Raw genomic sequence first — 21,478 nt, 5'->3', positions numbered from 1 at the left:
TAGGTGTCTGTTGGATCTTCCCATTTTAAAAATAGACCCTGGCCATCTTTCCTTAGCTTGTGAAACTTAACAGGATTGTAGCACAATATGATGGTTACATGCTTCATAATTCAGCATATTTCAGTACAATGTAAATCACATAAAATAGGGCCCTCAGTAGTAGATAACAACAGTCTTACCTTCAACTTGCAAGAAGAGGCAGAATGGCTTGAGATTCTTAAAACATGTTGGCACATGTTGGCCCTGTCTCTCCCTCCCTTCCATCACCTAGCCAGGCCTTTTACTAGGTAGGTATGGGTTACTTGAGGATCTGTATACTGAGGGAGAATCAGGTGGAAGGGCATCAGACTGTCTTGGAAAATGCACATCTGGTGTGATCTGTGCATGTTAACATCCCATCCAATTTAAAGATTCAATTTTTCTTGAAACCAGACAATATGGACATGAAATATAAAAGTAATGGAGAAAGAAACTAAGATGAAAAAATATTTTAATTTCCCTAAAGAACTATGTAAATGAAGGTTATTTCCATAAAATCAAAATTTACTGGCAGCACATGTAATGGATATCTTATACTGAATAAAAGGAGAAAACTGGGGACTAAAACACTGTTCAAATATAATTTGATCAGCAAACAATATTTACAACAGCAATTACAAAGAAGAAACATAATATATGGCTTATGGCAAGTGCTGGCACCTTTTAATGCCTGCTTTAAAAGCTTTGGAGAATTTTTAAAATAACCAAATAATTACATGAATAGATGCTAGTATACCAGCATGGTTTTATAGCTTAGCAGCAAACTTCCAGAGTAATTGCAGTGTTTACTTGGACAGCAGTACACCGACGCCAGTTTTGGGATTTGTTTTGCTTGGGCAAGATGAGCACTCTCAAGACTGAAAATAGTGCCACTTGTGTTGAAAAATGTGTGTTGCCTTGTCATATTAATAACAAATGATAAAATATACCCTTGATAGGAATATTTATCTAGACAATAGAATAATACACTGGGACATAATTTGAGAACTGACTTCAAAATTCTCTAATGCTAAATGAGCACATAGGGATCTCTATAACAATATTTCATATGTTTAGCTATTTTGTTCTTTGAGGAATCTTACTTATGATTATCTTGGGCTTCAGTTTCTGATCTTTACCTGCACTTTGACATAAGGGTTGCTTAAGAGCTTCTATTACTAGAAATAATACACCACAATATTCTCATATTTTTAGGGATGGCTGGTTTGGTTTGGTTTGGTTTTTCATGTTAGCTGTCTATTGCTTTCAGGCCAAATGGATAAATAAAATTCAGTATTACTTTGATACTCTTCCAGTGCAACCAGCCTGTGTGCCTTCATGCAGTTTGCCCTTCTGTGATTGTCTTTACAGCATGATTTCAACTTCTCTTTTTTTACTTCCAGCTACTTGCTATACTTCCAGTTCTGAATATCCCATTTTAGCAGTCTTCCAGACTCAGAAAGAATAGTAAAATAAATAGAAACCTCTGAGAACCTATATAACAAAAGGATGTACCCTAGTGAACTTTTATTTGAAAGAGTACATTATGGGATTAGCTTGAGCTTTAAGCCAGTGATGAGGAAAAAGGTGGAATAATAAGAAGCACATTATCAAATTATGTGGCTGTGTAGTTCATTGTGAAGCCAATTTTGTAAACATGTAATTATAATATTCCCCCTCCTCTTCCCACTTCAGTTTCCCACATACATTTGAAAGAAAAAGGGCTGCTTTGACGGATAATTTATTTTGCCCTCATCTTTCGTTTTCTGGCAGCCTTTATTTATTTTTTTTTAAAGAAAACAATGCAGTCAGTTCTAAACTAAATTGCACAAAATCCAAATCCTTGTATGTAAACAAAGTGTAGATTATAGCAGTTAGACACAACAGGGTATGCCTTAAGGAGTCTTTTGGTGCCACTCAGGTCCATAAACCATAGGAGGATTCTGTTAAATTACCAGGCCTTGATTCAGGAAATCCTTTTCTTTTTTGCTATGTAAATCAATTGAAGTGAATAGCTGTTACATATATGCTTAAAATTAAGCAATCATGTAAATGCTTTCCTGTATCAAGATCCTACAGCATTGACTATGGTGGCTTACTTCTGTAGTAGTTCATTAATTCCAATGTCTTCCCCTTTAAAAAAAGAGTAAGGGGAAGAAGAGAAGTAAATTGGAGGGAGGGAGTTAGTGCCACACATCCTCTCTACATTAAAAGAAATTATTACAGAAGGTTAAGATAAATTTGTTAAAAAACTTCCCAGCACCTTGAGTAGTAAAAAAAGGTACATAAGCTTAATTATATGTCTCCTTGTTATGTAGAAAAGAGGGCGGGACCTTGATTCAGTACCAATTAATATATTTTGTGTGAAATGTAATTTATGAGCCCTATAAGAATGTGGTTATTGTTACAAATGCTCTTTATTAAATATGTCTATCATACTCTCTCATTCTTGTGCAAGTATGTACAATTCTGACCAAGATGTTTAAAATGACTTTTGGATGACCTTAGAAAAGGTCTGATGTTTTACAGAGTACCTGTTTTCTCCTAAATTGACTGATTTCAAACTGTGGTATGTGGACCATAATTAGCTGTAATAATAGTTTGATTTAAAGAGTCCGTTATAACTATGCACTGATGAAAAGTATAATGGGGGCACCCCAAGCACTTTTTGATTCTTAGATGTGGTATGGTAGGTCTTAATCTGAGAATTGCTATCCTAAATATTGAATAAGCAGTGGGCTCTTGTGGCAAAACTCCTTGAGGCTACTAAACTTAATGATCCCTACTTGGCAACCTGACGTCAAAACAAGTCTAAACAAAAACTAAAAAATGACTCCATGCCGAAGGAGCAAAGTTCAAGCAGTTTCTGAAACTGTGCTCAACATGGATTGGTCCTGTTTGCCCTTACAGGCTCTAACCTGTTTTCTGCACCTGCTTGGCAGCACTCATTGTTGAAAACTGTTGTTTATTTCTTAGGATATATCAGACTTTTGTTTAAGCAGCCAGCAATACCACTGGAACAAATAGGATATTAATGTTAAAAACATTTCACAAGATATTGTTTCATACATTTCACTGCTGAAATGTAACTATTTTGGTGAAAAAATATGTGAATCAGAAAGAAAAACTATATGATATACCATGATTATTATTCCTATGAGCCTCAGTGGATATAGTCGATTTTACCTTTCCTTACTTTTTTTACATGGCCATTAACTTATTTTTTTAACAGAATTACTTGAAATGGACACCAGAGATATAATTAGAGATATCATGTTTAAAATGTCACATTTAGGGATAGAAAGGTTGCTTCAGCTTCTGAATCCTCCTGAAAGGAGTAAATAAATGTTAAACTGCTCTTATACTTGGCCTCACCCACAACATATATTTGATATTTTATAGAAAAACAAAAATCAAACTAAATTCCTTCAGTCTGTGTGAGTACATCTGGTTACAGTACATGAGAAGCACAAGTGTAGTTAAGTACCAATCAGTAATCTTTTATTGTAACGTTCATGGCAATGGAACACTTCTTTTAATGAGATATCAGGGATTCTATCTGGTGAATGTATCAAGGCAGGGCCATATTGACTGAACAGTGTAGTGACTAATGTGAACAGAAAACAGATTTTTTTTCCATGTAACATTGTCAGTTTAGAATAATAAAAGCAAGAGCCATTCCATGAACATCACAGACACTGTCTGCAATGTTTAATTTATGAATTTTATGCTAGTGTTTTGCTGATTGACATTAAAAAGACTACATTTTTTTTTAAAATAAGTTTTTTGTGACATTATTCTGGTCATTAGTAGATATTTGTATTACTGAACAGTTTGAAGTAATTTCATCTCAATGTTTACAAGATTTAGAGAATGTAAAATTAGTTCATAGGTTAGGTTGAAAAGGACAGCACAAAGGAAAAGAGACACAGTAAAAATATGGCCCCTTCTCTGAAAGAAAAAAGCCAGAAGCTGTTCATTATCATGTTCTGTAAATGTCGTTGCCTTTATTGATGTTAACTGTTTTGTTTTGTCCTTATCTCATTTCTGTTTGCATATCAAACAGTACTAAGTGCAAGGCAGCTTTCCCCCACAAAACAGAGTACATTGTCCCCTCATATTCACATGATAAGTCTGAAGAAATAAAAGTATTTGTTGAAATCTCTTATTCTGTGACTGTGAATGTGGTATGGATTGGTGACCTGTGCATTGTGTTTATTTTTTTAAAATAATATCATACATTTATATGTACCTTTAAATCCCAACATCTTTCAAAACACTTTAAAAAAGTCTCTCCATTGTCATTACTCAGGTAAAAGTACTGTTGAAGTCCATGGTCTTTTTCTCTAACTAAAATAGTTAGGATTTCAAAAAGCATACATAGGCATGATTTTACTTATAGCTAAAATGTGGTCAGTTTTAGAGAGAGACTCAACATGTGTTTAATGATATGCAGCCGTGTTAGTAGTATAGTCTAAAACAATAAGAATACTGTGATTTCCTTATTTTCCTCCTTTTAGCATAGTGGCTGTACAGGGTCTCCATTACAAGTTAAAAGTTGCCAAGAATTGTCTCCATAATGATATCTGAGATATTGAAAATTTCCCTTCAATTGAAATAGAAATTAACTGTGATAACTTGCTGGGACCAGCACCAACCCACATGCTTCAAGTGGAGGCACAGGTCAGCACATGTCCTGGCATGGGAGATGGTGAATGCCCAGTGCCTACCAGGCTGGGACCCAGGCTGACTCATGCTTCACACAGTGTGTGTCCCAGCATGGAGACATGGGGAACTGGGGACTACCCAGCTTATACACTTCTCTGTGCCAGGACTTGAGCTGACCTGTGCCTCTGCATGAGACACAGGCCAATGTGGACCCAGCACAGAGACCCAGGGTGACACGGGTCCTAGTATAGAGGCACAGGGTACCTGGGATTCCCTGAGTCCTGTTACTCCATGCCAGGACCTATGCAGGCTTTCCCTGCTTACAGAGATGTGCCCCAGGGGATCCTGGGGCTTGTCTCCATAAGTAGGGAACCCTGACTTTCCCCACTTACAGAGATACAGCCCAGGCATCTCTATAATCAGGAAAAACCAGGCACCTGCTCCAAGGGCTTCAGGGACCAGATCCTCCCCCAGAGGTTCAGGATTGGGCCCATCAAGTCCTTGACGCACCGATCCAGCATGGAACACAAGTGTGGGCAGCTCCAGACTAACAGCAGAATTTATTAGTAACTGATGTGGCATGGCAAAAGGTAGAGACATATATTTCTTCACCATTTGTGCTGCCATAAAAATAGTTATAGCAGCACAAATGTGACATCTGTTCCTACCCTAAATTCCAAGACCTTTATACTGCTTCAAAGTAAATGTCCTGTCATTACTGTGGAGCAGAAGGCCTGTTTTATTGACATTGGTCTCAAACATACATATGCTTAAGCTTGTGTTTAGGTTCTGTTGATTCCAATGGGAAACTAAAATCAATCAAGCATGGGCTAAAGGCAATACCGTGTGTTTTGCTGAATTAGGGCCTGAATCACATAAAGATGTTATCTTACTTAACACTGCCTATAAATTTGATACCAAAAATTGTCTTATCTATTGCTATCCCAGTGATGGAAATCACTGGGTATTATGTTATGCCATTGCTCACACATTGTATTTACTTTTAGAGCAATCAGTGCAACTAGGTACAATATTTCATAGAAATTAGTGCAGGCAAGATAACCATATGTTTGTTACTGACCCATTTTAATTAAGGTCAAATCATAATAAAAACCTTTTCAAGCCCACAAGTGTCTGAAAGATTTTATATAGATTTATATGAACCCATTCAGTCAAAATGATATGCTCTTTTCTAGGATAAAATCAAGATGATTTTGTTATGTGAACTACAGGTACACTTTCCTGTCTACAAAACTGAGGGGCTCATGAACTAGGTCATGAAAAACAAGCAATGAACCAATTTTTCTATTTACTCTGTCAGTGGAATTTAAAAGAATTTGGGCACCTCTTTGAGTGGGGATAGGAACTCTTATCTAGGATAATAAAGATCTTTGAAAAAACATTTCTTCATTCTGTTTTCTGAATTGCTTTGACAGGAGAGTGCAAAGAACTTTTGGAAAATTATCATGTGATAGAGGCTTGCATGTAGTCACAGCATGATATGGAAAAAAAAAAACAAGTGAAAATGACCTTTACTTATCATAATTCATTTCTGTATATGAGAATTTAGAGACTTACAAGAAAGATTCTGACAGGGATTTTTAGAATGAAGTGTCAAATTTGTTCAGTATAAAAACAAAACCAAATAAAACTGTTTCATCGCATGATTAAAAGACATAACTAAGTGCTTTACTCATGTAACAGTAGCCCTTTGTAAATAGGGGTAGCTGCATTTAGATAACTTCCTTTACTCAGCAAAATTAGCAGTGGGTTACTTGGGCACAAAACCTAGCTACTCATAGATTTCATAGATTTTCAGGATTGGAGGGGACCTCAGCAGATCATAGAGTCCAACCCTCTGCCCTGGGCAGGAAAGAGTGCTGGGGTCAGACAAACCTAGCCAGGTGTTTTTCCAATCTCTTCTTAAAGACCCCCAAGATAGGGGAGAGCACCACCTCCCTTGGAAGCCCATTCCAGATTCTGGTAACCCTTACTGTAAATAAGTTCTTCCTAATGTCTAGTCTAAATCTGATCCCTGTCAATTTGTGGTCATTGTTTCTAGTTACTCCAAGGGGCACCCTGGTAAACTAAATACCTCATGTTCCTTGTTGCCCTTCCCCTCTTCCCCCAGCAAATTTGTAGACAGCCACCAAATCCCCTCAACCTCTCCTCATAGGACCTATCTTAGAGGCCCCTAATCATACAAGCGGCCCTCCTCTGGACCCTCTCAAGGTTATCCATGGTTTGCACACATAACTATGTTGCTCTTGTGTGACATCCTACAATACCCCAAGATGACATCCTGCCATCTCATGGCACCCCAGTGTGCTGCAACATCCTCATTGAGAACTGCTGTTGTAGACCATACCCAATAGATACATCTTTCCTTTTCCTTTTTTGAAGATAGGTAGGATTACTGAATATCTCTGGCCTGCGTGTGCACACACACACACACACAAAATCTCTGTTGGCTACTTTAATTACTGGTGTATTTTGGAAAAGTTCACATATTCCCTACTACTCTCACAGGCTCTTCTCAGGCACCTCAGTGATGACTGCTCCTTCCTATTCCTCTTGAATCTGGAGGTGTCAAGTCACCATCTCAGTCCCAAGTTCCATAATGTGGTGAACCCAGTTATAGAAATCTAAACAAAAGATCAATAGGCTTCTAGGTCAGTAAGAGCTCCAGGAAAAGGAAACCTGGCAGACATTTCCAATAAAAAAATATACAAGCATATTTCCTCTGAGATTTTTGAGGGAGAATGTGTATTTAAAAAAAAATCTTATTTGGAATTAGACTGAGGAGTTTACTGAAAAACACAAATTGTTGATCGTACATCTGCTTTGGTCCTGTGTAGAGTGTCTCAACAATGTCACCAAAAAATAAGCCTCAATCATTAATTCCCACCTTATATGTTCCACTCCACAAATACAGTGGCGATGAGATTACAGGAGCACCCTCTCCCCACCTCTGCTCTTGAGATCGGCAGTGGATGACACTGCGGAGTATGCTCACCATGTCAGTTCTGGGTTTGGAGTGTGAAAACTGGGAGAAGGTAGACATGCCTACCCTTCTGGTGTCAGTCTGAAGAATAGTATATCTTTAATCAAGCAAATGCTGAAGATCCTGTGTCTTCTGGGTATTCTATTACTCTTCATCTTAAAGAGGAAAAAGAAAAATCCTTTCCTCTAAAAGTAAAAACATATTTCCACTTTTCCATTTCACAAGCAAAGAGAAATGTTCCCTGAACCCGGTTTTTAATAAATTATTAACCTCACTACTGCAAAAAGGAATATCTTTGAGCTCCTTACCAAATATTATTTTCTGAATGCAAGGTACAAGAACTCTCTTCTCCTATAAGAAATGTATTACCGTATTTAGTTGAATACAAGATGAGATTTTTTTTTTCTCCAGTTAGCATGGGGGGGAGCCTCTTGCATAAAAGGAAACTTCATTAAATACAATGACTATCATTAAAATGCTGCCAAAAGCAGCATGCGGTCAGTGATGGAAACAAACCATGAAGCTGATTAAATGCAGCCAACACTAAGTCTGACTATAAAACATACAGTCATATATGGCCCACGCTGGGCAAACATACTGGTTTTGTTTGTTTTTAATAACATTTAATTTACAGGGCTAAATCAGTTCTCAATTAAGTTCCAAATTTCAACTAAGCAGAGCTCAATCATTTGAGTCTGTGTAGCATTACTACCAATAAATATCCTACCCCTCAGGCTCATCAGTCTGAAGCTTCAGCTACAACCACCACCCAAATCCATGGCAGGCAGCCCCAAGCCCAGAGGCCTTGCAGTTCAGATGGTGATGGGAGCCTACCTCTAGGCATTTGAACATCTGAATAAGATTTATGTTATGTCTATTAAGCCCACTCTTTTTCTAGTCATGGTGAGCCACAACATTGCATACATTTAGATTTTCTCTTCACTTCCACAGCTGAGCTGTGCCTTTCCCACCCATTTCCAATCATTCCTGTTTCTTCATCAGCCTTAAATATCTGGCAAACATCACCAAACAGGGCCAGAAGTTATTCAGCCAGAAACCCACTGTTGCTCCCTCTCTCAGTCTGTTGCATATGATTTGTGTAGCCCCACCCACGAGAGGTGAAGCTGGACCAGGCTGTTCTGTACCCCATCTGCATGTACATTTTTGGAGCATCCCAGGCCTCATCATGACAAAGTTAAGCAGTTCCATGAGTTGGGGGCTAATTAACACTTGGATCATTTTTGGGAGGGTATCTGGAGCATACACACATATGGAACAGTGCTGACTTGTGGGGTCACCATGGCTTGAAACACTTGATTCTGATGGGGTCCAGCCCAATGAACTATATGGTAAATCACAAGCTTTTTTGGCTTTGGACTAATATCATGCATATTTTGTTCTTTATATAAATAGGTGCTCAAGTGTTGTGTATGTTTATGAAGTGTTTATGGAATACCTGTGCTAAAATGTGCAGCAGTTTCAAAACAGGATAACATGTATCAATTCTTAATGAACTAAGTGTATGTGTACTATATGCATATTACTACAGCTATGTTTAATTTTGAGGTCAGTGTTTTCAAAGTTGTTCCCCACTTCCATGGTCAGGGAAACCACAGTCTGACAGCAAGGATTAGGAGAAGGGGCTGGAGAGGGAAAAGTTAAGGGAAAGCAGAGGGAAAAGGGGCTACCTGACCTGCCAGATTTATTTTCCCTGCTGTAGCAGTGGGAGGGGGGCAAATTCAAGGGAAACTTCTAATAATTAGATTCTATACCTGGAAAATTACAACAAATTTATAAATTTTCAGTATATAAAATCTAATTATTGGGGGGGGGGGCATTTTATATTCATGCACCCCTGAGCCTGGGAGATTATAGCAGCTGCATCTCCCAGCTCCAGGGGTGCACTGGGTGCCCCCACAGCTGGAAGTCACTCAGCCTCAGGGGCTACCTGCTGTTGGAGCTTGTTTCTTGCTGGTGTAAGGGGAGCCCAGGATCTGACTCTCCCTGCACTGGCAATAAGGTTCAATGGAACCTAATGTATGAACTCATAATCATGCCTCCTGCCATACATGTGTAGCATATCAGGAGGTATGATTGTGTATCTAATTACCCATTAGAGCCTGTTGCACCTTTGCCTGCACATGTAGAGGAACCCTAAAAAATTGAAAAAAGTCTTTCTTCTTACAGTGGTAACATGAAGGGAGTCCTTGTCAAGTAGTATACCCTCTAAAATTTGGTTCAAATTTTCAAATATGTGAAGTCAGAATGTCACACAAATTTACATTTACATAACTAAATATATCCACATTTCTTTCATCTCTCTGTTGGAAGCATTGAGCATATTTAAAGTTTTATTGCAATGTAAGTTGTAATAGTAGTAATAGACGATGATGATGTAGCTATTAATATTCAGTGTTCACAAACAGGTCACAATTTAATTACGTTTTAACAGTACTTGCATATGTTTGTGGGCATATAATAGCACCCACTTATAAAAATTCAGGTTTGGGAATCTGAGTTCCTTCAAATAACTTTAAAAAGATACCATGAAACATTTGTAAAGTAGCAACATTGAATATTTATGAAATAGTAGAATGTTTTGAGCACATTTTAACTTTTGTTTTGGGAATCTAGAAAAAGATTTGTAATTGTTACAAAGCACAGCTATTATACTACAAGAAAGAGCAGCAACAAAATGCTTCACATGTTTTTGTTGTTTCTTGTTTTCAAGCAAGTCTCCATCTAAAGCAACATCATATTTTGCTCAAAGCGTCTTTACTATGTTATAATTATTGATCATTGTGTCTTCTTAAATAAACCCAATTTTGCGGATCAGTGAATTTCTTCTTTTTGTAATAGTTAAATTTTGTTTTGTGCGCTGATAAGCTGCCTGCTATTGAATGCTTGTCCAGCACAAATGCTGACATGCTGTCATTTAAACAGATGGTCAGACATTCAGTGGAAAGAAGTTAATTATTAGAACTGCACACGCAGGTTCATCAGAGATGTAAACATTACTTGTCTGAGCTTCCACCTTCAGCTAAAAGGTTCAAATCTGCCAAAATTATGACTCTCCTTAAATTTATATCTGTTTGTTATACCAATATAAGATGAATGCGACAAACTTGACTTAAGGCCTAGTGAAATTCTGGTTAGTAGTTCCACCTTGCACTTGCTCACTGTAGCATAAATCAAACAATATAATGGAACACGATTTTTGACCTAGCATCCTTTCAGACATTTCTCTCTGTCTCAACCTTGCACAGCTTCTTAATAACAAAAAGGGGAAGAAGTTTCTCAATAGAGAGATCAGAAGTTTCGAGTCATACTGGCCCTGACATTGTTTGGGACCTTGTCTAGCTACAGACTCATGTGCATGATAATTATATTTCCTGAGAATTATTTCAAGCAAGAATACAAATTCAACATGAGATTTTCCCATAGAATTCTGAAAATTCAAGCCAAACCAGGTTTTTCCTGGATAGTATAATTTAGTTGGCTTATTTTAAAAAAAGAAAAAAAAGAAAACTGGTCCAGTTAGCCAGCCATTCCATGTTTTCTTATTAATAGAAATGCTTGAGATTGCAACATATTTTTCTGTTCCAAAATGAAATAGATTTCTTTCAAAATGTTTCATTTGATATATAAGTAAAACTGGATTAGCCAGTGGTTGAGGCTGTTCCTTGGATCCAAGCTCAAGTCACTTTAATGCCTGATTCAGACCAAGATTTGCAGTTGCATTTTTTACATCCCTGGGGACTGTCAGAACTACTGGAAAATAGAGGCAGACAGTTTTCTTTCCCTGCCCAAATAAGTAATTGCACAGAGTAAAACAGCTTCAACAAGAAGGACTGAGATGGATCTTCCTTAAAGCACTCAATGGACTGATGTGATAAACAAGGGGGTTCTTGTTTGTCTACTCCAGTTATTTGCTAGCATTTCAGTATTGTTTTTACATCCACTTAAAATTAGTATAATGAAATGGTACATTTGTTTCTAGGTCTAATCATGTGCTAGAAATGTCTGAAAAGTATCTCAGAACATTTACATCTTCAGGGTCATCTCTGAGGCTCCATTTTTCTATGGGGGTACATAGTCGTTCAGGGGGGTGTCTGTTTTCCAACCTGTTGCTATGTTTCTAAGGTAGAAAAGGTTGAATTAGAAAAAATATGATATATGACTGTTTAGGCAAATAAAAATGATCAGGCTTACTGCTCTAAATGATAAACACTATATAAAAGTAACATTTTAGATATTGGAAAAGTAAATAATCTATTTTTTTATAGTTAAAAAATAAATTATCAGTGATTCTCTTCCTTGAGTGTTACTTCAGTGTTCTGGAAAATTGGTGTGCCTTAAACCATGTTCTAAAAGAAAATTTTAGCTGCTTCAGATAGTGAAGCAGGAGAAATCAGTTCCAAATCAAGTACACCTTAGAAAATACCCTGTCTGCAACTCCAGGGCCCAAGATGAAATACCTCTTCTGATGGGTGAACCTTACTAAGAGGAACAATCCACTAAACCAGCAAGTGCTTATGATGCTATTTTTAAAGCATTTATCATTGGCTTAACTTTGCTCCCATCATAGTTACCATGAGTTTTGGTTTTGACTTCAGTAACCTGCTACACTTTATTCACTCTGGAGAAATCTAACTCAAAATTTCATTTACTCTTTGCACAAAGTGGGTGCATCTATACATGTACTTTACTGCGGAGTAGATTTATTCACTGTGCAGTAGAGTGTCACTGTCTACACATATTAGGCAGTATTAGCCACAGTAAACTAATTAACTCCACTGTAAGATAGCAGTACTACCTTATGGCAGAGTAATTAACTGTGATTGAACGCATGTGTAGATATTGACCATGGCTAGGGACAGACATTACATATAAACCAGTCTAAGCGATCAGATACTGGTTTAAACTTATATCAGAACACATAGATGTTCAGTGCACATAAGTCAGTTTGAAAATGGCTGAAACCGGTTTGAGATAAATCTGGTTGAATGTAGTATCAGTCTTAACTGATTCGGGTCAAACAGGTTTATGCAATGTCTGTCCCACACCCCTTGATGGTTTAAGATAAACCAGAATCCCCCAGGATCCTTGTTCTTAGCCCCCAGCATGCTCTCTGGGCTGGGTGGGGCTCTTTGCTCCACAGCAGAGCTGACTACTCCCCTCTGCTTCCTGGCTGGAGCTCCAGCAGAGACCCTGCAGGTACAGCAGGTTCTGCCTGGCTTCCCTCTGCCCTACCCACTCTCACTGCACAAGCAGGAATTGCCCCTTCCCTCCCATCTCCCACAGCACAGACCCCAGCCCCATGGACCCTTTGCATGTGGTATGCTAGCTGATGCCGAGAGGTGTAGGCAGACAAAACAGTGTCAGCTCAGGGCTTTTTTGAACTAATTAACATGTCAGCTAATCAGAACATCCTGCCAAGGCCTGACCACACCCCTTCAGCTCAGCACTATATAATGGAAGGGAAGGCTGCTCTAGCGCCCTCCAGCTTGTAGCCTAAGTCACTGCAGTCATGTGCCTGAATTTCCTCAGTCCAGAGACAGTGTCTGCCTGGTTATAAACCAGTTCAGGCTAGCCAGGTTAGACTAACCTGCAAAGATTGAATCAATTCAGGCTCAGGCTTTTTGAATGTCTGTCCCTAGTCCATGGGCATAAATTGTACCCAGTCAGCCCAGTCAGCTGAGGGCCAGACTCTTGCGTTCCACCTATCCACATAGCTCCACACTTTCAGCACCCTTATACCCCAGCCAGCCCCTCCACTGCCTGACACCACCCCCCATTCCATTTGCCAGCTCAGGCCTGCTATGCCCCAGCTCAAATTGCTGCTGTCCTGGATGCACGTGTAGATGCTGTGCTCAGGAATAGTTTATTTTGGGTCAAACTGCTCCAGAGTTTATAGCTTTGCATTAATTGCATGTGTAGAAGCACCCAGTGGGATTCCAGAAAGTGCTGAACACAAGTCAGTGGGGGGAAAAAAAACTCAGCATCTTCTAAATCTGAACCCTGAGTTATTATGAGTTGGCAGTTTTAATACATATTTTTGAAACTCATGCATTAAGAGTATTAAAATAGAATATGCTTTAAATGAACTTCCAAAATATTAAAGTTATAGGCATAAAAAGACTGTGCCTAAAATAGAGAAAAAGCATGCATTGAGCTCTCAGTGGGAGCTGATGAACACTTTCAAATCTAGCCATAAGGGCCCAAATCTATAAGACACTGAGTGCCTCATGGGTGTTTAATCCCCATATTGCCTTCAATTTGGGGATTTAACCATATTGTAGGCAATAAGAAAGCAGTCCAGCCTTCATGTTGTAGGTCAGGGGTGGCAAGCTACAACTTGTAGCCTGGATTTGGACCACAGAATAATTGGATCTGGCCCACAAACTTGAATCAGTGACATTCAGCAGCAGGGTCCTCGGCTGTGGGCTCACTTCAGCTGTTGTCCTGGGAACCAAACTCTGGTTGTGGACACACTCCCCATGCCTTCATAGAGAAAAGTGATGGCAGTGGCTGGGTCCTAGCACCCATCTGTCCACTCTTCTTTGACTCATGATGGATCATTCTGGCCTGCAGCTGGAAACAATTGTCTATCCTAGTAAATGGAATTGTGTGAATTAGGAATATCCTCTGAGAAGTTTGCCCTTTTGGTGGGAAGTGCCACACATCCATGCATACATTTCTCCCATTACTTTTTTTCTGGTCTCTCATTAAGGCAAGTTACCTGTTTCTGTCCAAGCAGTGAAGGTATTACAGCAATAAGTTTCATGGCATCATGCTCTTTCCTAAGCATTATCTCTCATAATCCCTGGCAAAAACTGCTAAAATACCACAAAAAGCAAATAATTTGTAAATCTTTCTAAAATCTGTATGTACTCATACAAAGCACCACTCTGAGCTACCAGGATTATCAGTCTCCTAGTAGTAGTAAGATGACTATGTGAAGTTCATGTCCACCCCAACTGGAATGTGAATATGATCAGGAACTGCAATAGTACAAGCCACCCTGGCGTTGGTTTTTTATGGTTATGAGAGAACCTATCACTAAGATGCAAACCCGCTGCCCCTTTTTGCCTTTTCCAGTTAAGTGTCATAAAGGCTGGATTTTTTAAAGTGTTTAAGTCTTTAACACCTATTTATTTTAATGGCAGTTAGCCACTTAAATACTTTAACCACGGGTGTTATAAGTAGCCCACAATATGTTACAGCTAAGAACATGAATTAGGTTGCAGTTCTTAATGTACATGCTATATTTTCATGCATTTGATGTGTCCTTATGTTAGTTCTTTTTCATTTTTTGTAATCTTTTTTACATTTCTGAAGGTTTTAGGTTTGTTTTGACAGAACACTTTTTTCAGGAATATTTATAATGTGCTAGGATATCTTTGTTGCACTTCATATTGTCTTTTACTGTGGATCTTAAGGCAGTATATTAACCGTGCTTACTATATAATGACTGATCCTGAGAAGTGCTGAGTATATACTTCTTCTACTCATGTGTTTGTGAGTTGAATTAGAGGCATACCTGGGCACTTCTGCACCCTCGGTAGAATCAATGGCTATACTGCTAGCAGCAGAAACCAGGTGGCCAGCACAGCAGCTCAACACCCCAATTTGTTACCTGGGGCTACTTCCCTGGTCATCTCCCTTTAAGTATGCTATTCAGTTGAATTATCTTAGGATAAGGCTGAAGAGACCTGACTTCTTCTAGCTTCTGGGTACAACAAAGTAAAATTTAAGTAGCCAGAGATTTATCTTTCAGGGCACCCACCCCCAAATACACATATTTGTAGAGAATCACCAGCTCTGCAAACTTAGCAGAGGTAGAAGTTAAAGCCCTTGGTATTAGGGGAGTGCACAAGGGGCAGGACGGACAGGTAAAATGGAAGGGAAAGAAGATCTGTCACAGGAGGAGAGGAGAAAATCGAACAAGACTGCTACTCCCAACTGACAAAAGTTTTCAGTGGCACAGATTAAAGTTAAAGTGACGTTTCAGGTTTAACTTACAATGAGGCTAAGAATGAAGGAACCACAATCAGCTCCTTGTCAAGCTCTTTTTTTCCCAGTGTACCTGAGCTGTAGTTTGCCACAGATGGGAATTAATCCCCTTGCATATTTACTTGGAAGATAATGCTTATGAGCTCAAAATAGCAGCCATCCAAAAATTAAGCAATCTTACCTGCCTCCTCAGGAATGGCAGAAATGTACTCCACGCGTTCTTTCAAATATACAGAGGTGTCACAAGGAAGTATCTGCGTGCGATAAGAAGCAAGAGCCCAAGGAAATGTGGAATGTAAAGACATTCTTTCACAGCTACCTTTCCCTCGCTGAGCTCAAAGAACGGTGTTCAGTCTTCTGAAAACATTTTAGAAGTGTTTCAGGTATTTGTAGGCAAAGGGATACATTTTAACTTAACAACCTTCATAAACCTGCCGTATAAAGAATGTGTGCCATTTTTCTTTGTGCAGGTATCTAAATCAATCTGGATCTGAGGAGATATCAGTAACAGTGAACACTCAGAATAGAGAAAAATTGTCTATCCTAAAACAAGCTCTGAGTGCTTTGGGATTCAATAACCTGGTAAGTTATGCAAGCATGTCTCCTTAAAAGCAGGTCATAAGAAATTCCTATATGAAAAGTAAGGAAGAAAGGGCTTGGGTTTTTTTGTTTGTTTGTTTTTGTTTTTTCTTAAAAATACCAATGAAACAAAGTGCTAGCTCACTCCGGGGAAATGAGTGTAATCACTTTTAATTAGATACTGCATCAACAATGTCAACCTTTTTCATTCTTAAAGATTCAAAAACAGCTGCAAGGTATAATACTCCGAACAATTAAATCACAGATAACAAGAAACAATCAAATCCCATATGACAGAAACCTCATAAAACCCATGGGAATCTTTCCTCTTTCTGATTATCTCCACGTCCCTTTAATTTGGTGAAACATATATTCCAAATGCTTTCCGATTGCTGGCAGCACCTGAAAAGAAGCATATGCATAATTAGGCAAACAAAATTATAGTCAAGTAACATGAAATATCTGACTTAAACCCTCAAATACAAAAAAGAAAAATAGGGTTTGAAGTCCATTTTAACCCTATAAAGTAGGTGATGGAGCTCATTTAGGAAAGAATCAAGGAAGAAGGCTGAAAAAGCACTTGAGGGGAATGGCAGAGATCCAAGATATTTGAGTTTGGGCACTAGGTGATTACTTCTAGAAGCCATATAATCCTTGTTAGACCAGTAGTGCATTGGGTTTACTGAGACATCTCATATTCTAGACACATTATGTTTCACTAACTCTTTCATTAACTTTTTCCTTTGTTTAAGGAGAGGGGTTTAAACCCCTAAATTAAAATGACACTTTAACTGCAGAGACAATTTGACAGCATTAATTGTGATAGGTAGAGATTTGTCTCATAGTTTTACAACATCCTTTGCTTCATATTTTTTTTGCTTGGAACAGCTGAGAGGCTGAAGAGAGGAAAGGAATAATCTTTGGAATAACCTAGAGTGATCTCAGGATTTCCCTATATTCAGCAGATTTCAGTAGTCCCCAAAGAGTCATTGAGCAAACTGCAAATCAGTGCAGAGCTCTTGATGTACTTTCTATGCTGGATATATGGGAGTTAGTATAGGGTAGGTCATGCCTCCTAAATGAACTATGCGATCAGTGGAGAGATCCAAATCTACTTTTCTTCTAACTGAAGGTAATGATAAAGTTCTTTACCTTTTTGAAAAGCTACATAAGCAATACGTAACCAGTCCTCACTGATGCTTCACTGCCGCAGGCTAATATTGACTAATATCCCTATTTAGGTATAGCTAAGTAGTATTACATGGATATGGAGACAGTAAGTAAGTCTCTGATCCTGGGCTAGAACCTGATCTTTTGATTTCCAGAGCCATTCAAAAAAATCGAGATCAGCTAGAGGATAGAGGGGGTTTGGATTCTTATATGTTCTGGGGACTCTAAAAAGTCACTGGCAGCTGGTTCTTCAGTGTGGTCCAAAATGGGGGATGTGACTCCTCTGGTCTACCCCTGCTTGGTTCCTACTGCACTCCTCTGGGTTGAACTGGAGGAGTGCACTAGGTGAGGATTACTTCTCAAGTGGTGGGAAGCCTCAGAAAAATGGCCCTCCTCTCCTTTGGAGAGAGCAACAGAGAACAGATAACTGTGGGATACTGAGGGTCCTGAGCACCTGAGAGAAGCATACAGCTATTCAGGTTAGTGCAGGAGTGAGGAGAGAGACCTGGTTTGATGAGGCAGGAGTTTCTTGTGGAATAGCTATTCTTCTGTAGGAACACTTTGAACAGCTGTACACATTCTTTTGTGCTGGAAGAAAGGCTCTAGCAAAAATGTAATGCCTGTACATGGTCTCATCTGGCTCACTTCATGCTGACGATAGCCAACGATGTGCACAGTGTAAATGATCTTGTTCTTAGCCAAAAGGTGCATTAGCACAGTGCTCCCCCCAGGGTAATTAGCACTGCTGAGATAACAGGCATTCTGTTCATTCATCAGAGTGAGGCTAAGTACAGACATTTTCAAAAAGCCTGAGGCGGAATCAATCAAAGTTACATGGTTTTCTGTAAGCAGCGTAGGTTAGATCAGGAATAAACGAATCACACGTTTGTCCTTTGCAGGGGGTCTCACAGGCTGCCTGCATTGTCCGAGGCCAGCAGGTTGGGAGTGCTCCTGCATGCCTCTCAGCAGGCTTCACATCTCCCCAGGGTGCCGGAGACTATAAGAACAACTGAGCACCTGGGCCAACCCTGATTGTCTGCCAGCCATGCTCTTCTCCCCCTGCTGCATTGTCTGTCAGTCGCAGGTATTTGTTAGCCGCTGGCAGGCAGTACAGGAGGGAAAGGAGGCATCTGTGACTCTGTACAAACCCTGTCATGAAACACCCCATACTGCACACACAGACCTGACACTGAGCCCAGGAGAACCCCCGTGAGCATGTGCAGCACCATGGAGACCGATTGGACTGCTGGGCATGGGCAAGCTTTCCCACCCCTCCTTCCACACCCCACGCTGCTTGCCTGCCCCTGACAGTGACATGGGAGGGAAAGGGGAAGAGGGAGAGGAGGTGCTGTGCCTGCTTGCAGGGGTTCTTCTGGGCTCAGTGTCAGGTCTGTGTGTATACAATCATAGGAAATGAGGGTTGGAAGGGACCTCAGGAGGTCATCTAGTCCAACCTCCTGCTCAAAGTAGGACCATCCCCAACTAGATCATTCCTGCCAGGACTTTGTTGATCTGGGCCTTTAAAACCTCCAAGGATAAAGATTGTACCATCTCTCTAGGTAACCTGTTCCAGTGCTTCACCACCCTTCTAGTGAGAGAGGTTTTTTTGGTAATATCAAACCTAAACCTCCCCTGCTGCAGCTGGAGACCTTTGCCCCTTGTTCTGTCATCTGCCACCACTGAAAACAGTCCAGCTCCATCCTCTTTCTAAACACATTTCTGATAGCTAAAGTCTGCTATTAAATCCCACCTCAGTCTTCTCTTCTCCAAATTAAATAAGCCCAGTTCTCTCAGCCTCTCCTCAGAAGCCATGTGCCCCAGCCCCCTCACCAGTTTCATTGCCATCCACTGAACTCTCTGCAACTTGTTTTTGTTGTGGGGGGCCCAAAACTGGACACAGTACTCCAGATGTGTCCCCACCAGTGCAGAATAGAGGGGAATGATCACTTTCCTTGATCTGCTGAAAATGCTCTTACTAATGCAGTCTAGTATGCTTTGCAGGGACAGAGGTAGGATGCAGGGCTGTAGAGGCAGGAGTCAGGGCTACAGAAAAGATAAAGAAGAAAGTATTATTAGTCCTTTTACACTTCCTATTAAGTTCCAAGAGGTTGAAAAGTCACTTGGGAAGTAATCTGGGTTAGGGGATAAGAGTTTGTGAGAACTTTCTGTTCTCATGTTACATCTCCTGCAAGCCCTCTTTCAGCACCTTGCTCCTGCTAGAATGGCTCCAAAGCACTTCCCAGTTACCCACTCAAACTTGTACACTGCAATCCTGGAAATATGCTGATGGGGCCACTTCATGGACATCTTTGGAGGCTGCTCTCAAGAAAGCCAGAAACCATGGTCTCAAGAGCAGCCCCAAATGGATGCCTGTAGAGCATCTTAACTGGAGCACTTCCATGCTTGGAGCAGGGTGTGTTGGGACACTCTTAGAGGGTTGGGGTTCTCCACAGTTTCTTTAGAAGCTATGCTTGTGTCTCTTGCAGTGCAAACAAGAAAAGAGTCTTTGATTAAATATTTCATTTTGTAACATAGTACTTTTCATTTTGTAGTATTTTGGATCTGGTCCTGCAAAAAATAGTTAATAAATAAAGCCACTTACCCTGCATGGACCAAAGCAAATGTGTCATAAATCAGGCTCTAAGAATGATTTCAGTAATTTTCAAATGCAAGTTATCAGATAACTTTACTATCAGTTGATACTGTTCCATAATACATAGCAATACTTTATAGAGAGAGGATTTTCTTGCTATGTAATTTAAATGCAAAAAACCCCAACTGTTTATTTTTCTTTTTTTTTAACTCCTCTTTTCAAAGATTCAAAATAATTTTTCACAAAATAAATCACAAGTTAATTCTTACCTTTTTCACTCATTTTTTCTGGAGCAATTTTTGCTTAATTTTTGTATTAAGAAACAGAAAAAAAAACTTTTTGGCAGAAATTAGGCCTATAAAATTAGTCTAAAAAGTGATTGTTTCAAAAAGTTATAAGCATATAAAAATCATAATGTACTTTTAAAATTTTAATTATATCTTTTGCCACCAGGATCTTGCTGTAATTTATAGCTATACTATTTGCTTTTGAATGTGATAGGCTGGGAAAAAATTTTGCTATTCATAGGTATAGAATCTCTCACTTTGCAATTGTCAGTAGGCAAGACATTTTTATTTATTGCAGAAATAATATATCTGTTACTTTAGGTATTTTATTATTTCTGCACCACATTCTAAATACATTTCTCAGAACATGAGTTAATTTGATTTTCATGAATAAAATAGTAAAAAATGGTAATTTTTATTGTTTTATATACTGCATAGGTCACAATATGATTTCTAAACCCTAAGTACTTACCTATTAATACATTATAAATGAATAGCTTTTAGTCTAGCAAATGCCACTACTATATATTAATAATGCATACATTTTTGTAAAGCATCTTTTTTTCATTGGTATGCCCAGCAGAACTCTTCTTTATCTTTAATTGTGTATTAAATATGCGCAGGAGGTGGAGAACCTGTTTGTAATTCTCTCAGCAATTCTGCATCTTGGAGACATTCGGTTTACTGCTTTGACAGACGCTGAGACAGCATTTGTGTCAGACCTGCAGCTACTGGAACAAGGTCAGTAGAACATGGCTTCTAGTGTTGCCTCCTTCCCCTCATAGTAGAGCAATTTCACTGATTCACCAATAGGTGGAAACACTGTCTAGGCTGACAAAGATCTGTGTTCTGAAGCCTCATCAGTTAGTGTGGAAACACAATATCTCATTGACTTTGATATTTTCTAAATTACAGATTTTTAAGTGAATAAATACAATTCTATTAACCCTGACATTTGCTTATACAGTTTACAAAAGGTTATACAGTGTACTTTGCGCACTCTTTACTCTTTTTAAATATACCTGTGTTGCTTATTAACAGCTAAGCAATTTGCATTGAACATAATTCCTTACATTAAAAAATCTTTGCGTTAAAAGCTTCTATTGCTTTGAAGTTGCCCTCTTGGTCACTTACAAATCTCTT

The 21,478-nt window shown here is 39.1% G+C and overlaps 1 protein-coding gene across 3 annotated transcripts in view; it reads left to right on the top strand.

Annotated features, from left to right (window-relative positions):
• MYO16 (myosin XVI) overlaps positions 1-21,478 on the top strand; it is a 662,110-nt gene that overhangs the window by 424,298 nt on the left and 216,334 nt on the right. For all 3 annotated transcript variants that reach the window (XM_059721092.1, XM_059721091.1, XM_059721093.1), the window contains 2 exons: positions 16,177-16,288; positions 20,959-21,076. In XM_059721092.1, coding sequence (XP_059577075.1) covers positions 16,177-16,288; positions 20,959-21,076 — 230 coding nt within the window. The remainder of the gene's footprint in view (positions 1-16,176; positions 16,289-20,958; positions 21,077-21,478) is intronic.

Source organism: Alligator mississippiensis, chromosome 1, assembly GCF_030867095.1.
Source record: "Alligator mississippiensis isolate rAllMis1 chromosome 1, rAllMis1, whole genome shotgun sequence".
Taxonomy (NCBI): Eukaryota; Metazoa; Chordata; order Crocodylia; family Alligatoridae; genus Alligator; species Alligator mississippiensis.
Note: the sequence above shows the minus strand (reverse complement) of the source record. Positions and strands in the feature narration are given on the sequence as shown.